Below are 19056 nucleotides of genomic sequence, written 5' to 3'. Positions count from 1 at the left end.
GGAACACTCAGTTCAGTGTTTGCAGACATTCATCCAGACAGTAGCTTTTTTTGTGTGCTGCTTTTAGGTTGTATAAACTTAATTTTTTCTGTCTTTTCCCTGGTTGGGATATTCTTTGTATTTACTAGAAGTCTCTCACTGGAAGAAAAACATGGTCTCATTTTCCAAAGAACGCAAAAATCTACTTTAGAAAACTTTCTAGCTTTGTTGTGAAATGTAGTTGCTATACATCTGCTTGAACACTATGATTCAAGTACTTTCCAAAGTCAAACTAGACTTTTATGACCATGTATGGATAGATGAATGGGTGGAAGGAGGGAGAGTTTATTAATCTCCAGTGACTGAATCTAAACTTAAATTTAATAACATAGTCCTGTAGACCGGACAAGGAACAGACATTTCTTTATGTTAGCATGTTGTAACCTTACAATGTTCCTCTTTTATCTTTATTTTTCCCTTCCTCTTGTGTCAGTAGTCATTCTAACTTGTGGCCCTGGTAGCAGAGTACTCCCGAGAGAAGTGACTCACACATCTTTGACTGTCATGCATAAACTAATCATTAACACTGGTAACACTACCTGGTGTTATCAGTAAAATGGATTTTTTTTCCCTTTCCTCCCTTTTCTTATCAGATAAACTAAATGATACAGTCAAGTGTATGCCAGAAGAAAAGAGTTCAGAGAACTCTGAGCAAAAGATTTTTTTTTTTTGAATGAGGCAAAACAGAACAGCAGTTCTCAATCTGATTTCATCCTGCAAAACTTATTCCTTCTTCAGCCCAGTTGGAAACTAAGACCACTTTCACTGGGCTGGTGAACACTGAGAACTGTGTACTTTAACTGGTATTTGGGTTCAGCTGTAGAGTGAAGCTTTCCTGCCTGTGGGAAGTATTCCCAATTGTGACTAATTTCATTTGCTGCTTCCACTAGTCTGGGGTAGTGTGGTTCATTTGTGTTGCATGGTCAGAGCTCTTAACTGAGGGTGAGGAAAGACAGGTGTGAAGAAATAAGCACTCAGGTTGGCTTTTATGTTATTTGAGCAACTCTGAAGCCATTTCATGGTGCAACTAGAGCAGCAAAAATTAAGTATGATTATTTGCAGATGAGGTGACAGTCAGCAGTGTTGCCATCTAAGATGAGTTATGTTCTTCTATGTCCTGGCAATAATAAATACTTGGCAAGAACACATACATGACTGAGGCATAATGACCTGAGTATTCAAGCAGAAATGCAAACAAAAATTTAGCCTTTCTGTGAGAAAAGAATGAGAGCGAAGTTGACCTCTTGCTGCTTTTGTCAGCCTGATCCCCTAAGAGACAGTTTCCAGGCTGACTGATGAACTGCTTATACTTCTGAGGTCGCTTCTGCTCTTCTATCAGAAGATGTTGATGTGGATGGCTACCCGTGTGTTCATAATCTCAAATGTTCAGCAGTTCTTGATATTTCTATAAGTGTGTTCATAGTTGTATTTGCTTTCCTGGGTGCTTCCTAAGGAAGAATAGGAAGCACTGAGAAATTGAAAGTGTGTATTGCTGCAGGGTTGTCTGTTTTTCTTCCTGCTCAAGCGGAATGTGTCCTTACCTGTCTGGTTAGCAAAGCAGGGGCTGAGTGAGCTGGGGTGACACCCCAGCTGCTGTTGTGTGTCACCTTCTGACCTTATTTGTGGCTGTAATGAAATAACTGTGGGTGTAATTGGATTCCTCTCTGGTTTGCAAAGTCTTATCAGCTCTGAGTACCTGCCCTGTGCATCTCCATCAGGGGGAGAGAAGCATGTTGGAATTTCAGTGCAGCCATTGTAATGTTATTAGCAGTCCTTAAGAGCAGTCAGAATATGGTTAATTGGAGAAACATGTCTTTTGTTTTGATGTGGCAGAGAAATCCTGAAATCCAACAATAACCTGCTTAAAACATGGTCCATGCAACGCTAAGTAAGCTGTGTGATGTCATGTTTGACTTTTGCCAAATCTGGTGCGTGTGCTTCGAAGCACAAGCAATGAAATTCTTGCATACAAGAGAACAACTCTGTGAATGATGCTCTTCCTATAGATGTCTTTTTTTAGTTTTGCAACATGCATGTGTTCAGTATGCCACCGAGTAGAGACTTTGTAATGGTAGGATCCTGAAGAAATAGCTCCAGAGCTCACCCTGGCCTCTGCCTATGAGAAGTGTCAATTTTAGCTACATTTGAAAAGAGGAAGCACAGTTTTTCAGTAGCGTGGGTGTTCAAGCAGGCTCTGATATCTGCTTGTTTAACTTGCTGCTGTTTTGCCAACTCACAGGGAACGTCATCCCAAGAGACACGGGGAAAATATGTTTTGATGATGAATAGCAGTTACTGGCTTTAACGTGTCTTCGGGAAAGTATATGAGGTGGGAATATTGTTCAGCTCTGTCCTCCCTTGCAAGTAAAATGTCTGAACAAAGCAGTGGCATTGGAGTAGTGTTTGTGCTCGATCTGTGCCAGTTTTCTTGCTCAAAGAAGGACAGATGCTTGTTCCAGGAACCATATTGTTCATCTTGTGCAATCTGACCTTCATTTGGTATGCTGCTCCGTTGCTCTTACCTTTCCCAATCTCCTATAAGAATAGCAAGCATAACAGGAAGAAAAGTAAAAACCAACTGTCCCAACTCTGAGGAACATTTTTATAGAAGTAAATGTGTTTACCTACAATGGGATCAAACGCAATTTAAGTTTGGAAATTTCTGCAGGAATTTTAAAGTGCATGTGTATGGAGCATTCATATATGTATTTACAAAAAGTAGCATATTACAATATTTCCATGCTACTTAGTGTAGGAATGTGTCACAGCTTTAATCACAATTATTCATTATGTAATCGTACGATTTTTTTCTGGAAGGCTTTGGTTTTAACATCTGTATAATTCAAAAGGAACTGAAGTTGAAACTAGGATCCTGAGAGGGAATCTATATCTCACAGACTAGGAATACAGAAAATAACATTAAGTGCTGGCTGGAGGACATCAATTAACCAACCAGTAAAAAGAGTTAATTCTTTCACTGTTTTCACTGCATTGATGTGGCCTCACTTTGAGTATTGCTAAGGTCCCTAAATGGTCCTAGAGCAGGGCAGCAGGACTAGTAAGAAGAGCTGGAAGTTATTTCTGGTGAGGACAGGCTGAGGATGCTTGGGTATCCCATCTGGAAAAAAGGAGGCTTCATTGCTTTCTGCAGGAAAAAAGCAGGCTTCATTGCTTTCTCTTGTGAGGAGAGGTAGAGGAAGATGTTAGACTCTGCTTGTCCCTTGTAAGCAGTGATACAACATGTGGAAATGGCACTGAGCTGCACCAGAGGAAGTTCAGTCTGAATGCTGGGAGAAACCACTCTGCCCTGAAGGTGGTTAAACACTCTGACAGGCTTCCCAGCAGCGTGGTTGATGCCCAATGAAATCAATTTTCAAGGGTCATTTAGGTAACGCCCTTAATATGCTTTAACTCTTGATCAGCCCCAAAGTCAGCAGCTGGACTCAGTCTCTAAAGGTCCTCTCCAGCTGAATGATTCCAATTTTTTTCTGTTCTTACCTTTGTGCAATTATGCTGATTGCTTGCATGGAGTTTCCAGCCAATAGATACGTTATGGCTCTTTGTCTACGTGCTGACTGCTTTCTACTCCCAGCATCTGCATGTGCAGTGATTAAGACTTTATTACCCTGTCTAAAACATTATAGGCAATGTGCAAGTGTGCTGGGCTTTAGAGCTAGACTTTCATAGAAAGGGGTAAGGATCCATTTCCAGCTTCACAGCAAAATGCTTGCCTGGTATCTGTCTGGGTGTACAACCATGGAAGGTTGGAAAAGACCACTAAGTCCACCTATTCCAACTACCGGCCCATCACTACCATGCCCACTGACCATATCTCTGTGTCATATCCACGTGATTCTTGAGCACCTCCAGGAATAGCAACTGCCTCTTCCCTGGGCAGTCTGTACCAGGGTCTCACCACTATTTCTAAGAAGAATTTTTTTGCTAATATCTAAATTAAACCTTCTCTGGTACAATTTGAGACCATTACCTCTCATTCTCAGTAATCTTCTCCTGCCTGGAGACTTTTTTTTAAAGTTAATTCCTTCCTTCCATGTCTACCCCAAAGGCTTCTGAGAAGCATTTGTGTGGGGGCACACCTCTATGCCTAGGATTATGTGGGGCTACTGGGAGCTCAGCTGTGAGCATGCAGATATGCAAATTTTAATGCAAAAACTAGGTCTTCCTGGGCGAAGTAGGTAACATGAATAATCTTTTCTCCTAACCCAGGGTAGAAGGCCTGCTGATGCAGTAAATATAGCGACAGGGCTTAGTGATCAATAACTTCTTCTTTTGCCAATTTTTCTGTTTCTGAAGAACTGTTTGTTTGACCGTTTGGAAATAATTTTCCATCCAGATATGCTATGGCTTGATAGGAATTGCTCAAAGTGAAGTTAAAACACATTGTCTGAATCTTGTCAGCAGTCGTTGCTTTGCCAAAAATGCTTGCAGAAGGCACTGGCTTGCTTTCTTTATGCCTGATGGTTCTTGTGGTTGATGATTCCTGCCAGACAGATGACATTCTTGTTCGTAAGAGCTCTGCTGAAGGCCTACTTTGTTCTTAAGTAAACATTCCCACACTGAGTAATGAGGCTTCACTGAGCTGGTGCAGATGAAGACTTTTTCTCCCTCTCTTTCTTCTTGCAGCTTTCAGCTGGATAAAGCTGTTCCATGAGCAGCAACTTAGCAGGAGGCTCTGTCTCATGAATGGACTGAAAATTTAAATACCCCAAACACAAAAACACAAACAAAGCCCTGAATCTGGAGACTTCTCATGGACCCCCGGCACTACCCAACAGATCTTCCTGGGGCACTGGCTCCTGGCCACTCTGTACAGAAAGAATCAACAAATTTCACCAGATGGGACTACCATTTTCTGGCCAGATCTCTTGACCAATTCAGAAGATTGGCAACCATTACAGGGCTGGATTTTCCTCATGAATCTGATAAAAGAACTCAGTAATGTATTTCAAATTAGAGAGCAATTTCCTGTGCTGCAATTGGTGCCAGGTGGATACAGAAACATCAGCATATACATATATATGGGAACTAAAGAAATTCTTTCAAATCCCAATGTCTATAGTGGAACTTTAGGTAATTTGCTAGTACAGAGCCCTGCAAAGCCATGTTGGATGGGGCCCTGGGCAGCCTGAGCTGGTAGTGTGGCAGCCCTGTCCACAACAAGGGTTGGAGTGAGTGGGCTTTTGAGGTCCCTTCCACCCAAAAATGATTGATTCCAGTATCACTGGCACTATGATCTGAGCTGGATCTAATGATGTGTCCAGTTTAAAGTGATAAAGGTGCTTTGTGTTTCTCTTGTTCTAAAGGGAGCTACAGTGCTCTGGGAGAAGTCCAGATGCTTTGTCTTTTTGTCTTTCTTCCTTGATGTCTTTTTAATTAATTAATTGCCACAAATATGCAAAGAGTCATTCTGGTGATTTGCAAAAAGCAGTTTGTACTAAAACTTACTGATGTAGTATGAGCAGTGAGGAAAAGTGGTTGGAGACATGGTTGTTGAAGTGGAAAAAAAGGGAAGTATTTTTGAGTTCAGCTTTCACAGATGAAAAGATTTAAACAAGAAATTTGACTACACTAAGGATGGATTCAGATCACTAAGTAGCAACGTATGTTTTCTCTCGGGGCTTTCCTTCTGTGGTTTACCAGCCATCCCACAATGAAAACCTTTCGCTTTTCTGTGAAAGTCTATTGCTCAGAGTCTTCCCGCAGCACAACAAAAGCAATGCTTTTCTGTGCAAGGTGTTTAATCTGCTTGGAAGGTACAGTTCATGTGTTCTAATATCTTTAATGGAAGGAGATAGAATGATGCTGATGTTCGAGTGCAATGCCAACTTGGGACAGCGCAGTAAAGGCTTTGGTTCTGGAAGTGGGAGGGATCATTGTACCATTGCTCAGCTAAGGGGTTGCTAAGGTGGGTGAGCAAAGGATGTCTCAGCCCAGGCTTTGTGCTATTTTTGAGCTACAGCCCAGATTTTGTTCCATTTGTTCAAGGCGGAGAGCAAGATGTAGCAAAAGCTTGTTCCATCAGTCCCTCCTCGTCTGAGCACTTTGAAAAGAACTGGTTGCATGCCCCAAGGAGTCCAGTTGACAGTGGAACTGTTGCCTTAGCTGGGGCAATGCTTTAGAGTGGCTCATCTTGATTATACTGATAGACTAAGTCAAACATAAAGAAGAATTAATAGTTTTTTTATTTAAAATATAAACATAGTTTGTCATTACAAAATTTCTGAGTAGCAAACAATTATCATCTAGGATTTCCTTGCCTCCAAAAACAGCTGGAAACTTAAACCGGTTAAAAGTACGGATTTTGCAAGAGCAAGCTGTTGTGTTTAGATGTATTCACTATGTATCATGAAGTTAGCTGGAATTAAGAACTCCTCTGGTCTATATTATCTCAACAGTGTATTGTGGAGTGATTATATCTCTGAAGCACTGTTTTTTTTTTTGTTTTGTACTAGTAGAATATAAAGGAGGAAAAGTGTTCCTACAGAAGGCTTCTGTCAGTTACAGTGGCACTAAAGAGGTTACACAAAACGACTTCACAGGGCAGAGAGTGAGGAAAAAGGCTCTCTAGACCACCAGGAAATGCCTTTCACATCTGTGCAGGTGGTAGTCATGTTTTAAAGGTGTCTGTGAGTTTGCGTTATGTCTTCAGCAAATATTACAAGGAATTCGCCTGAAGACTAGACACGGGCTCAGAAAATATTAAACACTTAAATTAATGGACAAGGGGGAAGACAAGGAAAAGTGGTTACTTAACTTACAGCATTTCAGTAACCCTACTTAATCTGACACACATTGTGAGCTAAATGTCCTACCTGATAGAATATGTTATGGCTGTAAATTGGAAAACAATGTGTGTCTAAAATGGAATTAATAAATAAAAGAATAGCTTTCACAGACATTAAAAGTTAAAAAATATACCATAATATATAACAAATACTTTTCTAACATTAGTAGATAAAATGTCTTTAAAACACTATTGTACACAGTTACTTGCAGCCTAAACAGGAGACATGAGCTTAATTACTTAGTTGTAGCTTGGATTTTTTTCATTTGTTTATCTTACTCAAATTGGGGAGTGAGCCCAGACTGCATCAAGTGAAAGCTGTACTGTACCTTCCCTTGAATGACAGGAAGACCAAGCCCATGAGACTCCCACAAAATGCTTACAGTGATGGCAAGCAGCCAACTCCAAGCCCATGTAGGTGTACTATTTCAACAGAATGTCACTAAATGGTTCTGGGTTTTGCAAGAAGGGAGAAAAAGATAAATTTTATTTTTGCTTCAGTAGGACTTGAAAGCTGATCTTGATTAAAACAAACAAACACACAAAAAACAACAAACAAAAACTTCCTAACTCATGGTTGATGCTGGACAGCCAGTGGAGCTGGGATGAACAAGGCTGTGACTTACAAAAATAGAAGAATTTTACTCTAGAAACTGATGCAGGAGTTTCTCCAGTACTCAATATTAAAATCATTACCACAGTCCACCACAACAGAAGAGAACTAATATTGATTTATTCTCCTTTAAAATCTTAGGCTATCAGCCACATTTATTGTTTGCTATCTTCATCTATTTGCTCCTGGCTCAATCAGGGCTGAACCAGCAAGCCACAGATGATGGCGCATGGAAGCAATTGCAGTTCTTCACTTTTCTTCCCTTTCATTCCCTTAGCCATCAACATGTCAAGAACATTCATAGTTAACATACTGATCACTTAACACTCCTTTGTCTTTGATGAAAGGATGAGACAAGAAGAGGGTTTAAAAAAAAAATTCAAAAATCTGCTTGGGTGCTGCTGGCCTTACATTCAACCTGAATTGAACAGAGCCTGAATAGGGATTTTTTGTTTCATCCAAAGAGAGGTGTGTTAAGGTAACTGACACCAGCATAGGAGAGAGCACTGTTTTTAATCTGCTTTCCACAGACTGTTGCAATAACCACCAGCTTCTGTAGAAAGTTAAGTCTCCTTTTTGGTAGAATATTCAGTAAATAATAAAATTTTAATATCAAGGTGCCTTCAAAGGAGGTTTTTTTTTGTTCATACATTCAGTGCTTATCCTGGTTGTGGCAATACTTATTTCATTAGCATCAGGTCAAGATAGTAGAGCTCATTCTATACATAATAACATGTAGTTGGTGAAACCAGACAAAGACAATGTACTGTAGATAAAGGTGAAAAAAGACACATTTCACTTTCTACAAAGTCCTTCAGTTTTCTTTTCCTCTTCATTTTTAGCTGCATCTTCATGTTCAGTAGTCACTGTCAGGGTAAGAAGGAAACAGTAATTCCCATGTTCCTGAGACATGACCACTCTTGCTCAAAACAAATTCCTCAGTGGTGATGACTGAGAGACTCTGGAACAGAGTAGTTAAGTGCCAGGCTCACTGCTCTTCCCTAGCATAAGAGCTCAAAATACTGACAGGCTATCACTGAAAACCACTTGAAGCAGTTAGCAGGTCAGATGCAACTCCTGGTCAGAGCAGAAATCCAATGGATTTTGTTTTTTCTTCTGCTGGAGAAGCTTTTTGCCATCAGTTTTGACATACTGTACAGAAACCTGTCGCTTGTATTACAAGCAATGCTGCTGTTGAAGCAAGGGGTGATGCTCCTCTTGATGCAGCTCCAGCTGCCAAAGTTGTTGGCAGATGTTCCCTTTAGATGGGTGCTGTGAAAACAAAATGACTGATTTTTAGAAAAGTTTTAAAGAAAAAAAAACCACATAATCATCTCCTAGTGTTATTTTTTCCTTTACAAACAATAGAACAAGCTGCCAGCTGGTTTCTTTTAAGATAGTATCAGAGAAAGAGATCATGGCATATCCCTAGTTGGTAGGGACCCATAAGAATCATCAACAGGCTAACTGTGCCTGGGCTGATGGAGACTTGACAGCCTTCAGAGACTCCCAGTTGCAGTGTTCAACTATTACCCTTAGAAAAGTTGTTTTCCTAACATGCAGTTTAAATCTAAAGAGGATTCTTATTGTGTCTCTGTATGTCCTTGCCTCTCTCAGTCTAAACAAAAACAGTGAGTCTTTCATCAGTGACCATATTCCCTGGATCATCCTTATTTCTCTGGTTTTGGTCTAAGTTGCCCTCAAATTGGGATGCCCAAAAGATTTAGGACCCTCTGCCTTCGGTGTCTTCCACACCTTCCTTGGCAGAAAATTGCCCCTGGAGGTGTGACAGATTCTGAAAAGATAAAAACTGCTGTCCCACCTCCTCTTCCACAAACGATGCAGAGACATGCCAAGGAAAATACAGCATCTGGAAGGCAAGGGTTTCTGCTCTGTTTTTAATAAATTTTGCTATAGCAGCCTTCAGTGTAAAATAAATATTTACTTTTATTTATCTCAGAGGTTTTTGTACTTATGGACTAAGCTCAGAGATCTAATTGCATAGGGGCTGGGATAAGTCAGGGGAGGAAAAGGTTGACCTTTAATAAACTGCTAGAATTTATGTTAATGCAGCGCATAGGAATGAAGAAAATATTTCCTAAAGTCATCCTTCTTTCTACATTACACCCTGTGGGACACAGTGCAGTGTCTGTTGATATTTAGCAAACAAAACTTTTGTGGATCAGATTGTGCTTGCGTGATGGCTCGGGAAAACAGCTGTCCATTGATTTAGTTTGCATGATTACAACATTAGTTCTTGGCATTCTCCTTTTTTTTTTTTGAGTTATTTTGCTTCTGCTTGATATTATCAATTGGTGCATTCATTCACTGAATATGTTAATGCAGACTATTCTTTCAGCTGTTACAAGCTTTGGTAGAACCCATGGTATTTTGCCTGTTCTGTAAAGACTGTTAGCAATAATTTGCTTCAGCAAAAATTACCAAATTAATAGGCAGACATTTCATTCCCTTTGTGCTCTCCTAACTTGTCTGTGCTGAGTTTGTTTTTCTAAATGTCTTGGATTTTTCATTGTTTTTTCCCCATCTGTTATAAATATTGAGTTGTTAAACATGCCATCCTGCATCACTGTACTCTTGATTATGAAAATGCTAAAGTTCTGAGCCTTGCTTTTCCTTGGAAATGAGTGATTAGTACTTTTTTTCTATTGGCTATGTACAGGCTCAGGTTTGTAGACATAAAGTTAATTACCTGTCTGTGTAGCTAAAAACTTTCTAGGATGAGATGCCTAAGAAAGCAAGGAACAGCCATTTTATCATGGGTATTAATATGATCAGTGGTCACTGTTGTCTAGACTTGAGGAATCAGCATTTAAACCAGTTTGTCAAGTTTTGCCCACATATCTGCAGAGCAGTTACAGAGTAGAGGGGGAGATGGCTCTAGCCAGCTCACTTGATTTCCTTACTGATGGGTGGTGCCTTTTGACTAAAGCCTTGAAATATGTTACTGGAAATGAAACTCTCAGGACACTTCTGGCAACACTTACAGTTTGAGGAAAGGGCTGAGAGAAGTATAGGGCTTCTACTTTATATCCTTGAGTTCATATAATGCAGTAAATCTAACCCAAATGCTTTGCGCTCAACATGAGCAATGGACCTATGATGTTAAGTCACTCTTGAGTCAAATAGAGTAAAATATTTATAGTATAGTTTTCTGCTGTCTCACTTCATTGGGCATCTGTTGAAACAAATAGTGTTTAAGTGTGTAGGATAATCTCAGTCTTTGCATTATCGATATTAACATTAAGCAACATTCACCAAAGCTGAGGGTTTCATCTGCTAAATGTTCTTTGGACAGCAAAATGGGGTCCATACTCTATTTCTTTACAATCTAGGTCACTGCTTCAGCAAGGATAGACTTTTGGGCTTGAAACAACAGTGCTTATCCATGTTTTGGAACAGAGTTGCCCAGCACCATGCAAAGATTTCTGAAGAAAGAACATGGCCCCTATCAGCTGCTGCAGAGGCTGGGCAAGAGCTTTACCCCACCAGACCCATGTCTTCCCTGAAAGACAAATGAAGGGCCTCATTACCTGTGTGTGATACCAGTCTAGAGGACCTCCGCCTCTTCAGCCAGCAGGTTAACACAGCCAGAAAAGCCACGAGAATGACAACTGCAGCTGCTTGAGGACCATGTCCACGTTTTTCTGGGTCTTTGTGACTTCCTGTGCTAGAACAGTTGCTTTGCTGCAACTCTGTGTCTAGAATAAATAGAAAAAGGATGTCATAGGTTTTAAATTTGATCATTTCATATCAGGCAGTGATGTGACTACATCTTATACACACAAACTAAGGGACTAATTATTTGTTATTCCTCTCGCTGTGCTTATAAAGGTATTCCTTCTGAGCATGGCATATTTTCAGCTTAGATGCTCTGTTAATACAATTGTATAGAGCCACTTAATCCCTTGTCATCATACTGCACACCTGTGACCTTCCTCATTTTCATTTTTCTTTTCTGCTAATCTTGGGACGCTGCACGTTTGAGCTGGTGAAAAAGGTGGTGGGAGCCAGGACCAAGAACTACAAGACTGAACAGCCACCTCAGGAGAAGCTCTACCACTCCAAATAGCTTCTCTCCGTAGCTGCTTAGGGACTGTTACATTCACTATTGGTCTTACAGCTGTAACTTCTTAAAGCTTTTATTTTTTTCTATAGCTTTCAGTCTTTGCGAAAAACAGTGGCTGTTTTTCTGTTCCTACTATTGGTCACTTATGCTGGCAGTAAATAGTCTACTACACTTGTGATATTAGTAGTGTTCTATTGGGCTAATAACTGTTTGCTACAGGCCTACTTCAAGCAATGCACTGAGTTGAGTTTTGGGGACTGAAAGTAGAACTTCAGAACTAGACAAAGTGCAAAGTAAATATGAGTGCTACAAAGCCATCAGACAGGAGGTTTGGGCATTGCGGATCAGCTGCTTGGCACCATTGGAAGAATAATGTAATGCAAGGAACCCAAAGGTTTTTAGAAGTTTTTTGTTTCAATTTTTTTTGAAAAACTACTGCTTTTTATGTCCTATGTTAGTGCATCTCTACAGACAGAGCCACACTGGTTAATAATATATCTGCTATCTAGAAAACAGGAGGTATCACAAATGAACTTACAGTTGGCTGATATATTTTCCTGCAGTATTTTATTTTCTATGAAGCACTCTATTTGCATATCAGAAGTTGCTTTAACTTTCAGTGTGCTCAAGACACTGTAAGTGCCGTCGGGATGTTGGGTGATATTAAAATCTGACTGAGGCAGGCGTGTGTTGTCTGTTCTATTTATCCAGTAAACATTTGGTTCAGGGTACCCATTGTCAGATCTGCAGCTGAAAGTCACCTCTTCTCCAGTGCTGTAATTGTTTCTTATTGGCCCACTGAGTATCGGTTGGCTGTAACTAGCTGGTGAGAAAGGGAAAAAGGAAATGGTTGTCAAAACTTTGAAATATATTGAAAATATAGAATCTTGACATGGACTCTGAAACAGAAGCTTTGGGTTATGTGAGACCCTCGCAACTTTAAAGGAAAATGTTTGTAGGCTTGGTCCATAAGCCAGGAGTCTGTGAGAACTACTGGAAGGGCAGAAAGCTGATGCCAAATCCAAAGGAAGAAAGCAACTTCCTAAGCTGCTGTGACCCAGTCATCTGTGAGAGCATGTCAATGACTTATTCATTAATCTCATAATAATGAAAGTACAGCATATTAATGACAGCCAGGTTGAGAAGAAGAAAAGCCACCAAACAACACTGGATAAAGGGTTGTTACAGCTGTAGATTCTCTAACATTTAATATAAGTAGACTTAATTCCTATCAAGTATTGAAGTAGAATATAGAATATCCCAAAGTGGAAGGGACCCCTAAAGGATCACTGAGTCCAAGTTAAGTTGGAAACAAGTACGTACTTAAAGATGCTATAAAAATGGCACTCACTAAAACCACTGGAATTAGAATTTGGGCAAACATGGAAGCGATAAGAATTCTTACCTGCTAGGCTGAGAACCACTTGTTCCTGGTGAATCACTTTGGTATATTCAGTTGTGTGCATCACTATACATTGGTACGTATGCTCATCACTCTGTCTGACATTAAATAGTAGTAGAGAAAAATTGCCGTCTCCCAGTTTATCCCATAGTAACTGAGTCCTGTTTTTAAATTGACTGCACTGCAGACTTTCATTGTCTTGACCAGAGATCAGTGCATGTACTACTTGACACAGCTCTTTATCTTCATCATCAGCTATTTGCCAGTATACTCGCAGGCTATTTAAGCTTAATTCTCCTCCTGGATAAATGCAACTCAGCATAGCGTTGCCCCCAGGCTTACTGACGATCTTCTCCAGTGCAGTAACTACAAGAATAAAGAGAGAGGGAGAATAAAGGGAAGTTGCATGAAAGCAAATTTATATTTTTTTCAGGTACATTCTACTACAGTTGGACTCAAAAGGGCATGGTCTCAAGTTGTACCAGGGGAGGTTCAGGTTGGATGTTAGGAACAATTTCTTCTCAGAAAGAATGGTGAGGCAGTGGCACAGGCTGCCAGGGAGGTGGTGGAGTCACTGTTTCCTGGAGGTGTTCAAGAACTGTCTGGAAGTGGCACTGAGGGATGAGGTCAGTGGGTATGATGGTGGCAGGTGGATGAGTGGACTAAATTATCTTAGTTATCTTTTCCAACAGTAATGATTCTATGACTCTAGTATTAGTATTGTAACAAGTGATAATGCTCCTTCTTGACCTGCTCCTCTTCATCAGCGGCTAATTCTGTGTCTATTTGTCTGTCTATACATTTTCCAAAGGGACCTTTTACAGCATAAAGCTTTCCACTTCATTTATTAATCCAACAGTCAACCAGTCTAACTGTTCCCAGCCCCATGGCTGGAAGATAGACTAAACTGATTGCAGGCACATATTCAAGTCCAACTGTGTCAATAATCACTATATTTTAATTAAAAAAATTGCAAAAGGAAATCACAAGGTCTGGAAATACTGATAAGGGAGTGCTACTGCTATTTTTAGACAAAAATAAACAAGCAGGTAAAAAAAACAACCCTAGTGTGTCTTGAAGCAGGTAAGTAATAAAAACTGTAAATGCTATGACAAGCGTCACCCTCTGAACAAATAAACTACCATGCCCATATACAGCCAGTGACATGTTCATTAGGCACTTACAGCCTCGGAGAGCCACCTGAGACACGCAAGCACCATATTTGGCTCTCAGTGCCCCTTTCCAGACCTCTGGTAGGACAGATACAGCCTCTCCTCCTCGGAAGTGGTTTCAGAGTGAGTTCACCTATGTCTGAGGGGTTGGGCACCTGGCTTAAAAACAGTGTGGAGAGGAAGGCTATCTGCTCCCAGGCCCTTGTTCTCTCCTGGGCATGAGGAGAAAGCAATAGGCTTGAATTGTGGCAAAGATGGTGTTCAGGAAACTCCTTGAAATAGTGGCAAAAGCGATCCTGCAAAAAGCATTATCTGGAGGCACCTCCTTCACTGGTCTTCTCTAGGATGGGCCAGCCAGCATCCATTGTGACAAACTGGTGGAGTTTGTCCTGGTTTCAGGCACAGAGTTTCCTTAACGACATTAGGTAGTTCCCAGTCACTTAGGAAGAATGGAGAGACACCTTTTGAAATATGTAAATATCATCGGGTGGTGTCCTTTAACCTTATCTTTCATCTGAAAGAGATGTCTGGAAGTATAGTGGAAGATGTGCTAATACTTGGTACTTGATACAGTAATAGATAATTTTAGCTATATTACAAGTGCTGACTTGATGCAAACACGTTAGATTGGTTATCAGCATCCACTTCTAAGGACTCCTGTTGGTGCTTAGGGATAAGTGGGGATGTCTGTGAAACAAGTAGAGCAATTTTGAGTAAAAGCATCCCTATGATGCCTTGCTAGTCTGTATGTGAAAATGGACTGAAACTGATCTTCATTCCTTGATGTGTGCCACAGGAACATCTCAGTGAGGAGTTATCAAGCGTTGTGCTGAAAACACTCGGGTATTTAAATTGTAATCTGCTTATCTGGACAAATACTTTAAAGGAGGACAAATTCATTTTAACTGAAGGGTTCTCAACTTACCAGCTCTCAGGATGTGAAGGGACAGTAACAGAAATCCATAGCTAGAAAAAAAAAACAAACAGAAATGTTACAATATAGGTGTTAGTTTCTGGATTGTTTACACATGCAATAAGCATAACATTGTTTCAGTACAGCAGCAGGAATGGTACCAGTGACAATTATGCAAATTCTTTTTAAATATTTGTGTTTTTGACAGCTGCAAAACTTCTTGTTCAAACAACATAATCAGGGGGTGGGTGGCTGAGGCCACACCACAAACAGAAGCGAAGTGCACTGATACTGAAAAACAGAGCAGAAAACCTGGTGTTGTGCCCATCTTTCCCACTGAAGGCAAACCACACAGATGAATGGAGGCCTCACTATCCCTGCCCTGTACTCAGGACGCTGGAAGGCAAGCAGCTGTGCAGGCTGAGATTTGGGTTAGAGCTCTGCATCCTGTTTTTTAGAGTTATGACCCCACAAGCAGCAGAGTGTCTTCAGTCCTTAATAAAACGTAAACAGGAAATAGCAATAGCACAGAGTCATTCAAAAGTTTTGCTGGAAAGCGTTTGGTGTGTTCTATTCCTTTGGAGAAGTAATCAATGAGGGAACTCCCCAGCAGAGTTGCACCTGGTAGCTGATACAAGAAAACCCAGTTTGATGTACTTACAAGGCCTGAGTACTGCTACCCTTAGAGGGCTTTGAGAAAGAGAAGCATAGCACTCACTTCAGCAAATCTGCAGTCAGCCCTGAGGTCTCCCACGTGTGTGTAACTAAATACTCCAAGGAGGCAGCTTTGTTTGCATTCCTGGCAGCATCTTAGGGCACATGTGGTTTTATACTGTTTCTGCTGTATTTGTACACGCTGCAGGAGCATCTGTATATCATGTGTCAGGCTTGTAGATAGCTGGCTCAAAGCTCACCTGAATGTATTTCTTAAACCTGGGTTGTATTTGTTTTGCTGTTCCCCACCCAAGTTAGAAATTCTGGATACAGTGAGTCATTTACACTAAATGGAGAATGAGAATTGACTGCTAGTTTTGGGACTCTGCAAGGAATTTCCCATAGGAGGCATTTGCTGATATCAGTGATTTCTTGTCTAATCAGCCAGAATCCGCTTTTTAATACACATGAGCAAATCTGATCTGTTATTTCAGTAGATTATGTCATAGGTACTGGTGGACAGACCAACAGATGCTCATTCTCTGAGGACTTTGCAGCTGCGGTTGTGTGGGCTGTCTCAGCCCAAATCTGCTTAATGCCAAGCTCCTTTTGGAAAGGGGAGGGTGCTCTTGTCTGCAGTGAGCTGTGAAATCTCTCTTTGCCCCTTATGTATGTGTCTGACACACTAACCCCCAGTGTAGCTCTTTTTAAAAAAATTATTATCGTTTTAAAATTAGGTGTTAGGTTTTTCTCCATTTTTTTCCCACACCTTCTACTATTTTTTTTTTGTCATGTGAAATGGGAGAAAGTTTTACTTCCTCTTTCATTTTCTTACATTCTTGCTTAGTGAGTTAACTCTTTCTACCACCATCTGAACTTTTTCATGCGCTGCTTATTCTACAGTCAAACGACGGTGCCGTTCCGGCACAAAGTAACCCTATAAAAGCTGATCTTAAGCTTGCAACAGTGGGCGCTGATAAAAGGACTGTCTGTGACCCTTTGCTACCATCTGCTTTCTTCAGACAACACCAATCTGCCCCATCGAAACCATCGGCCCCTCTCCCGTTCATCCACCCCCCACACCTAAACAAAAAGAAAGCTCCATAAAACTCAACGCACCGTGGACACGCGTGGGGCAGACAGCTCGCCCACCACTCTCCCCGCTGGCACCCGTCGGGCTGCGGGGCGTCTCGTGGAGGTACCCAGCTTCCCTATACCCCCCGGCCCCTCTCCAGCCGCTCCCACCCGCACGGCTCGAGCTGCCCACGCCGCGCTGCGTGCTGAGAACCATCGCGGGGCACCCGCCTCTGCCCGGCCGCCCTCTCGCTTACTCACCCGCGCCGATCCATCGCCGCAGTCTACCTGAGCCGCTCTGTGCCTTGCCGGATAGCTCAGGCTCCACTCCCCACCCCTTTCCCCGCCGGGGATTTCCGCTTGCACGCGGGGCTGGGACCGGTAGAGCCCAGCCTAGGGCTCGGGGCAGCACCCTACCCGCTGCCTTGGGGCTGGAGCTGCGCTTGGAAAGGGAGCGGGGCGGCCCCGTCCGGGTGGAGCTGGGAGCGGGTTGTGCAATCTGCCAGTCGATGGAAAGCTGCCCCGGGTCGCTGGATCTCGGCTGACAAATGACGTTTCAAAACGAGTTTCAAGAGAGATTAGGTTTATGGTTGCTAGGGTTGGACCGATGATCTTCGAGGTCTTTTCCAACCTTGACGTTCGGCGATTGTTGTCTAATTAGTGAATGGCCCTCATCAACATTTGAGGTGGCACGTGATTATACTTAGAAGGTAAAAGATAGAAGTTGCTATAAAAGCATTTCGTAGAAGGTGCTGTAGCCATAGTCAAATGTTTCAAAGCCAGGGTTCCCGTTCAACCTGTTTGGCTTCTGGTTCCATCTCGGTGCCGGTGTTCGGTGTGTTTGCTGTTGTCCCACCAACTGGGTCATCTCTTCACGCTCCTGACACCCCTGTAGCACACGGCACAAACCTGTGCTGCAAATGCATGCTGCAGTGGTGGTCACTAAAAATGTTTGCTGTGCTAATGTTTGTTTGATTTAAGTTTCCAAGTCACCCTGGGAACACTGAATGTTTTGTCCATGAGGAGCAAGAAACTCCAGTATTAGGCAAGATTATAGGCTAGTGGTTGGTAACTCTGCCTGTGACAGGGGAATGGACCTAGATGATCCGTAAGGTCCATTCGAACCCAAACCATTTCTTGATTCTGTGACACTAAATGCTATTGCCATGGGCAAGGAGGAGGGCTCTCAGCTTAAAGTGTTTGAGCCAACAATTCTTCAGCCAATCTGCACACCGCTGATAAACTGCACGCCGTTAACCTGGTTCTGGTAGAGTTGACTACATTATACTTAAAGATAGATAAGAATTACAATGGATATAGAAAATGTTGGTAGCAGTCGATTTATTTCTTGCACCAAAACATATCATAGAGTCACAGAATAGTTTGGGATGGAAGGGATCCATTCTGTCTCAACCTCTGCTGTGTGCAGAGCTGCTCCCACCAGCTCAGGCTGCCCAGGGCCCCATCCAACCTGGCCTTGAGCACCTCCAGGGATGGGACACCCATCATAATTGATGGGTGGCCATCGCAACTGGTCATTCTTGTTCTTCCTTACCAGTCATGTGGGAAAAAAAACACAGAGTCAGAGAAGGGTTGGAAAAGAGGGCAGAGCTTGCAAGAGATTAGGGATAGGATTTGTTAGATTGTTATTAGATTAATTATTAATCTAATTATTTATTAATTATTAATTATTAATTAATTATTGTTAGATTTGTTAGTACTCAAGGGATAACATGAAAGGTACTGTCACAGAAATAGAGTGAGTTCACGTGCTTTGGAGTGTAAAATGCCTTTTTGACAGGATTTTTCTTCTTTTTTTTGGGGGGGGAGGGGTGCATTAATTAATTAATTTATTCATTGATTGATTTATTAGCTTGGTTTTAATGCATTAACAGTAAGAACTGCAAGAGTGCAGCCGCAGCTTAAGTCCAAACTCAAAGCTAAATGCAGAGGTCTTTATGTAAGGAACAGGAAAGGGGATGTTTGTTACAGACCATCCAGCTAAAGTTTTTCTTCTCCAAAAGATAGATGCTGGTTTCCAGGACAACTTCTTCAGCGTGCCGTTTCTTACCCCTCATAGAACACATGATTGGAATTAAGAAATCCATTAGAGCTCAGTCTGGATACCAATGACTGTCAGAATCTTGACTGAGATGCATAAAGTAACTCATCTCTTGTTAGAACTAAAACGTTAGGGTATAGAGGTTCTATCAAATCTAACTTCAAACCTCAGCCTTCCCAAAAGGTAGAAAGATTAGATATGTTTGTACAAATAAAAACTGTTTCTGATAGTTGTA

General features: G+C 41.5%; 1 protein-coding gene across 1 annotated transcript; it reads right to left on the bottom strand.

The window, feature by feature from the left end:
* Positions 1 to 8082: 8082 nt before the first annotated feature.
* Positions 8083 to 17109, bottom strand: ICOSLG (inducible T cell costimulator ligand). The gene is made up of 6 exons (XM_065741628.1): positions 17021 to 17109; positions 15044 to 15084; positions 12950 to 13312; positions 12083 to 12367; positions 11009 to 11176; positions 8083 to 8729 (listed from the first exon to the last, which is right to left on the bottom strand). Exons 1-6 carry the CDS (start codon positions 17032 to 17034, stop codon positions 8719 to 8721), a joined length of 882 nt encoding a protein of 293 aa, XP_065597700.1. The 5' UTR covers positions 17035 to 17109; the 3' UTR covers positions 8083 to 8718.
* Positions 17110 to 19056: the final 1947 nt, after the last annotated feature.

Source organism: Cyrtonyx montezumae, unplaced genomic scaffold (genome assembly GCF_038088225.1).
Source record: "Cyrtonyx montezumae isolate F1298 unplaced genomic scaffold, pur_monq_1.0 scaffold_3, whole genome shotgun sequence".
Classification (NCBI taxonomy): domain Eukaryota; kingdom Metazoa; phylum Chordata; class Aves; order Galliformes; family Odontophoridae; genus Cyrtonyx; species Cyrtonyx montezumae.
The sequence above is the reverse complement of the archived record's forward strand: the minus strand, read 5'-3'. Positions and strand labels throughout refer to the sequence as shown.

Excerpts from the sequence above, each read along its gene's own strand:
- ICOSLG (XM_065741628.1), bottom strand. Across the intron at positions 13,313-15,043 it reads CCTTCACATCCTGAGAGCTG|TTACTGCACTGGAGAAGATC; the intron begins GTAAGTTGAGAA and ends TTATTCTTGTAG. Across the intron at positions 11,177-12,082 it reads GGAAAATATATCAGCCAACT|ACACAGAGTTGCAGCAAAGC; the intron begins GTAAGTTCATTT and ends TATTTATTCTAG.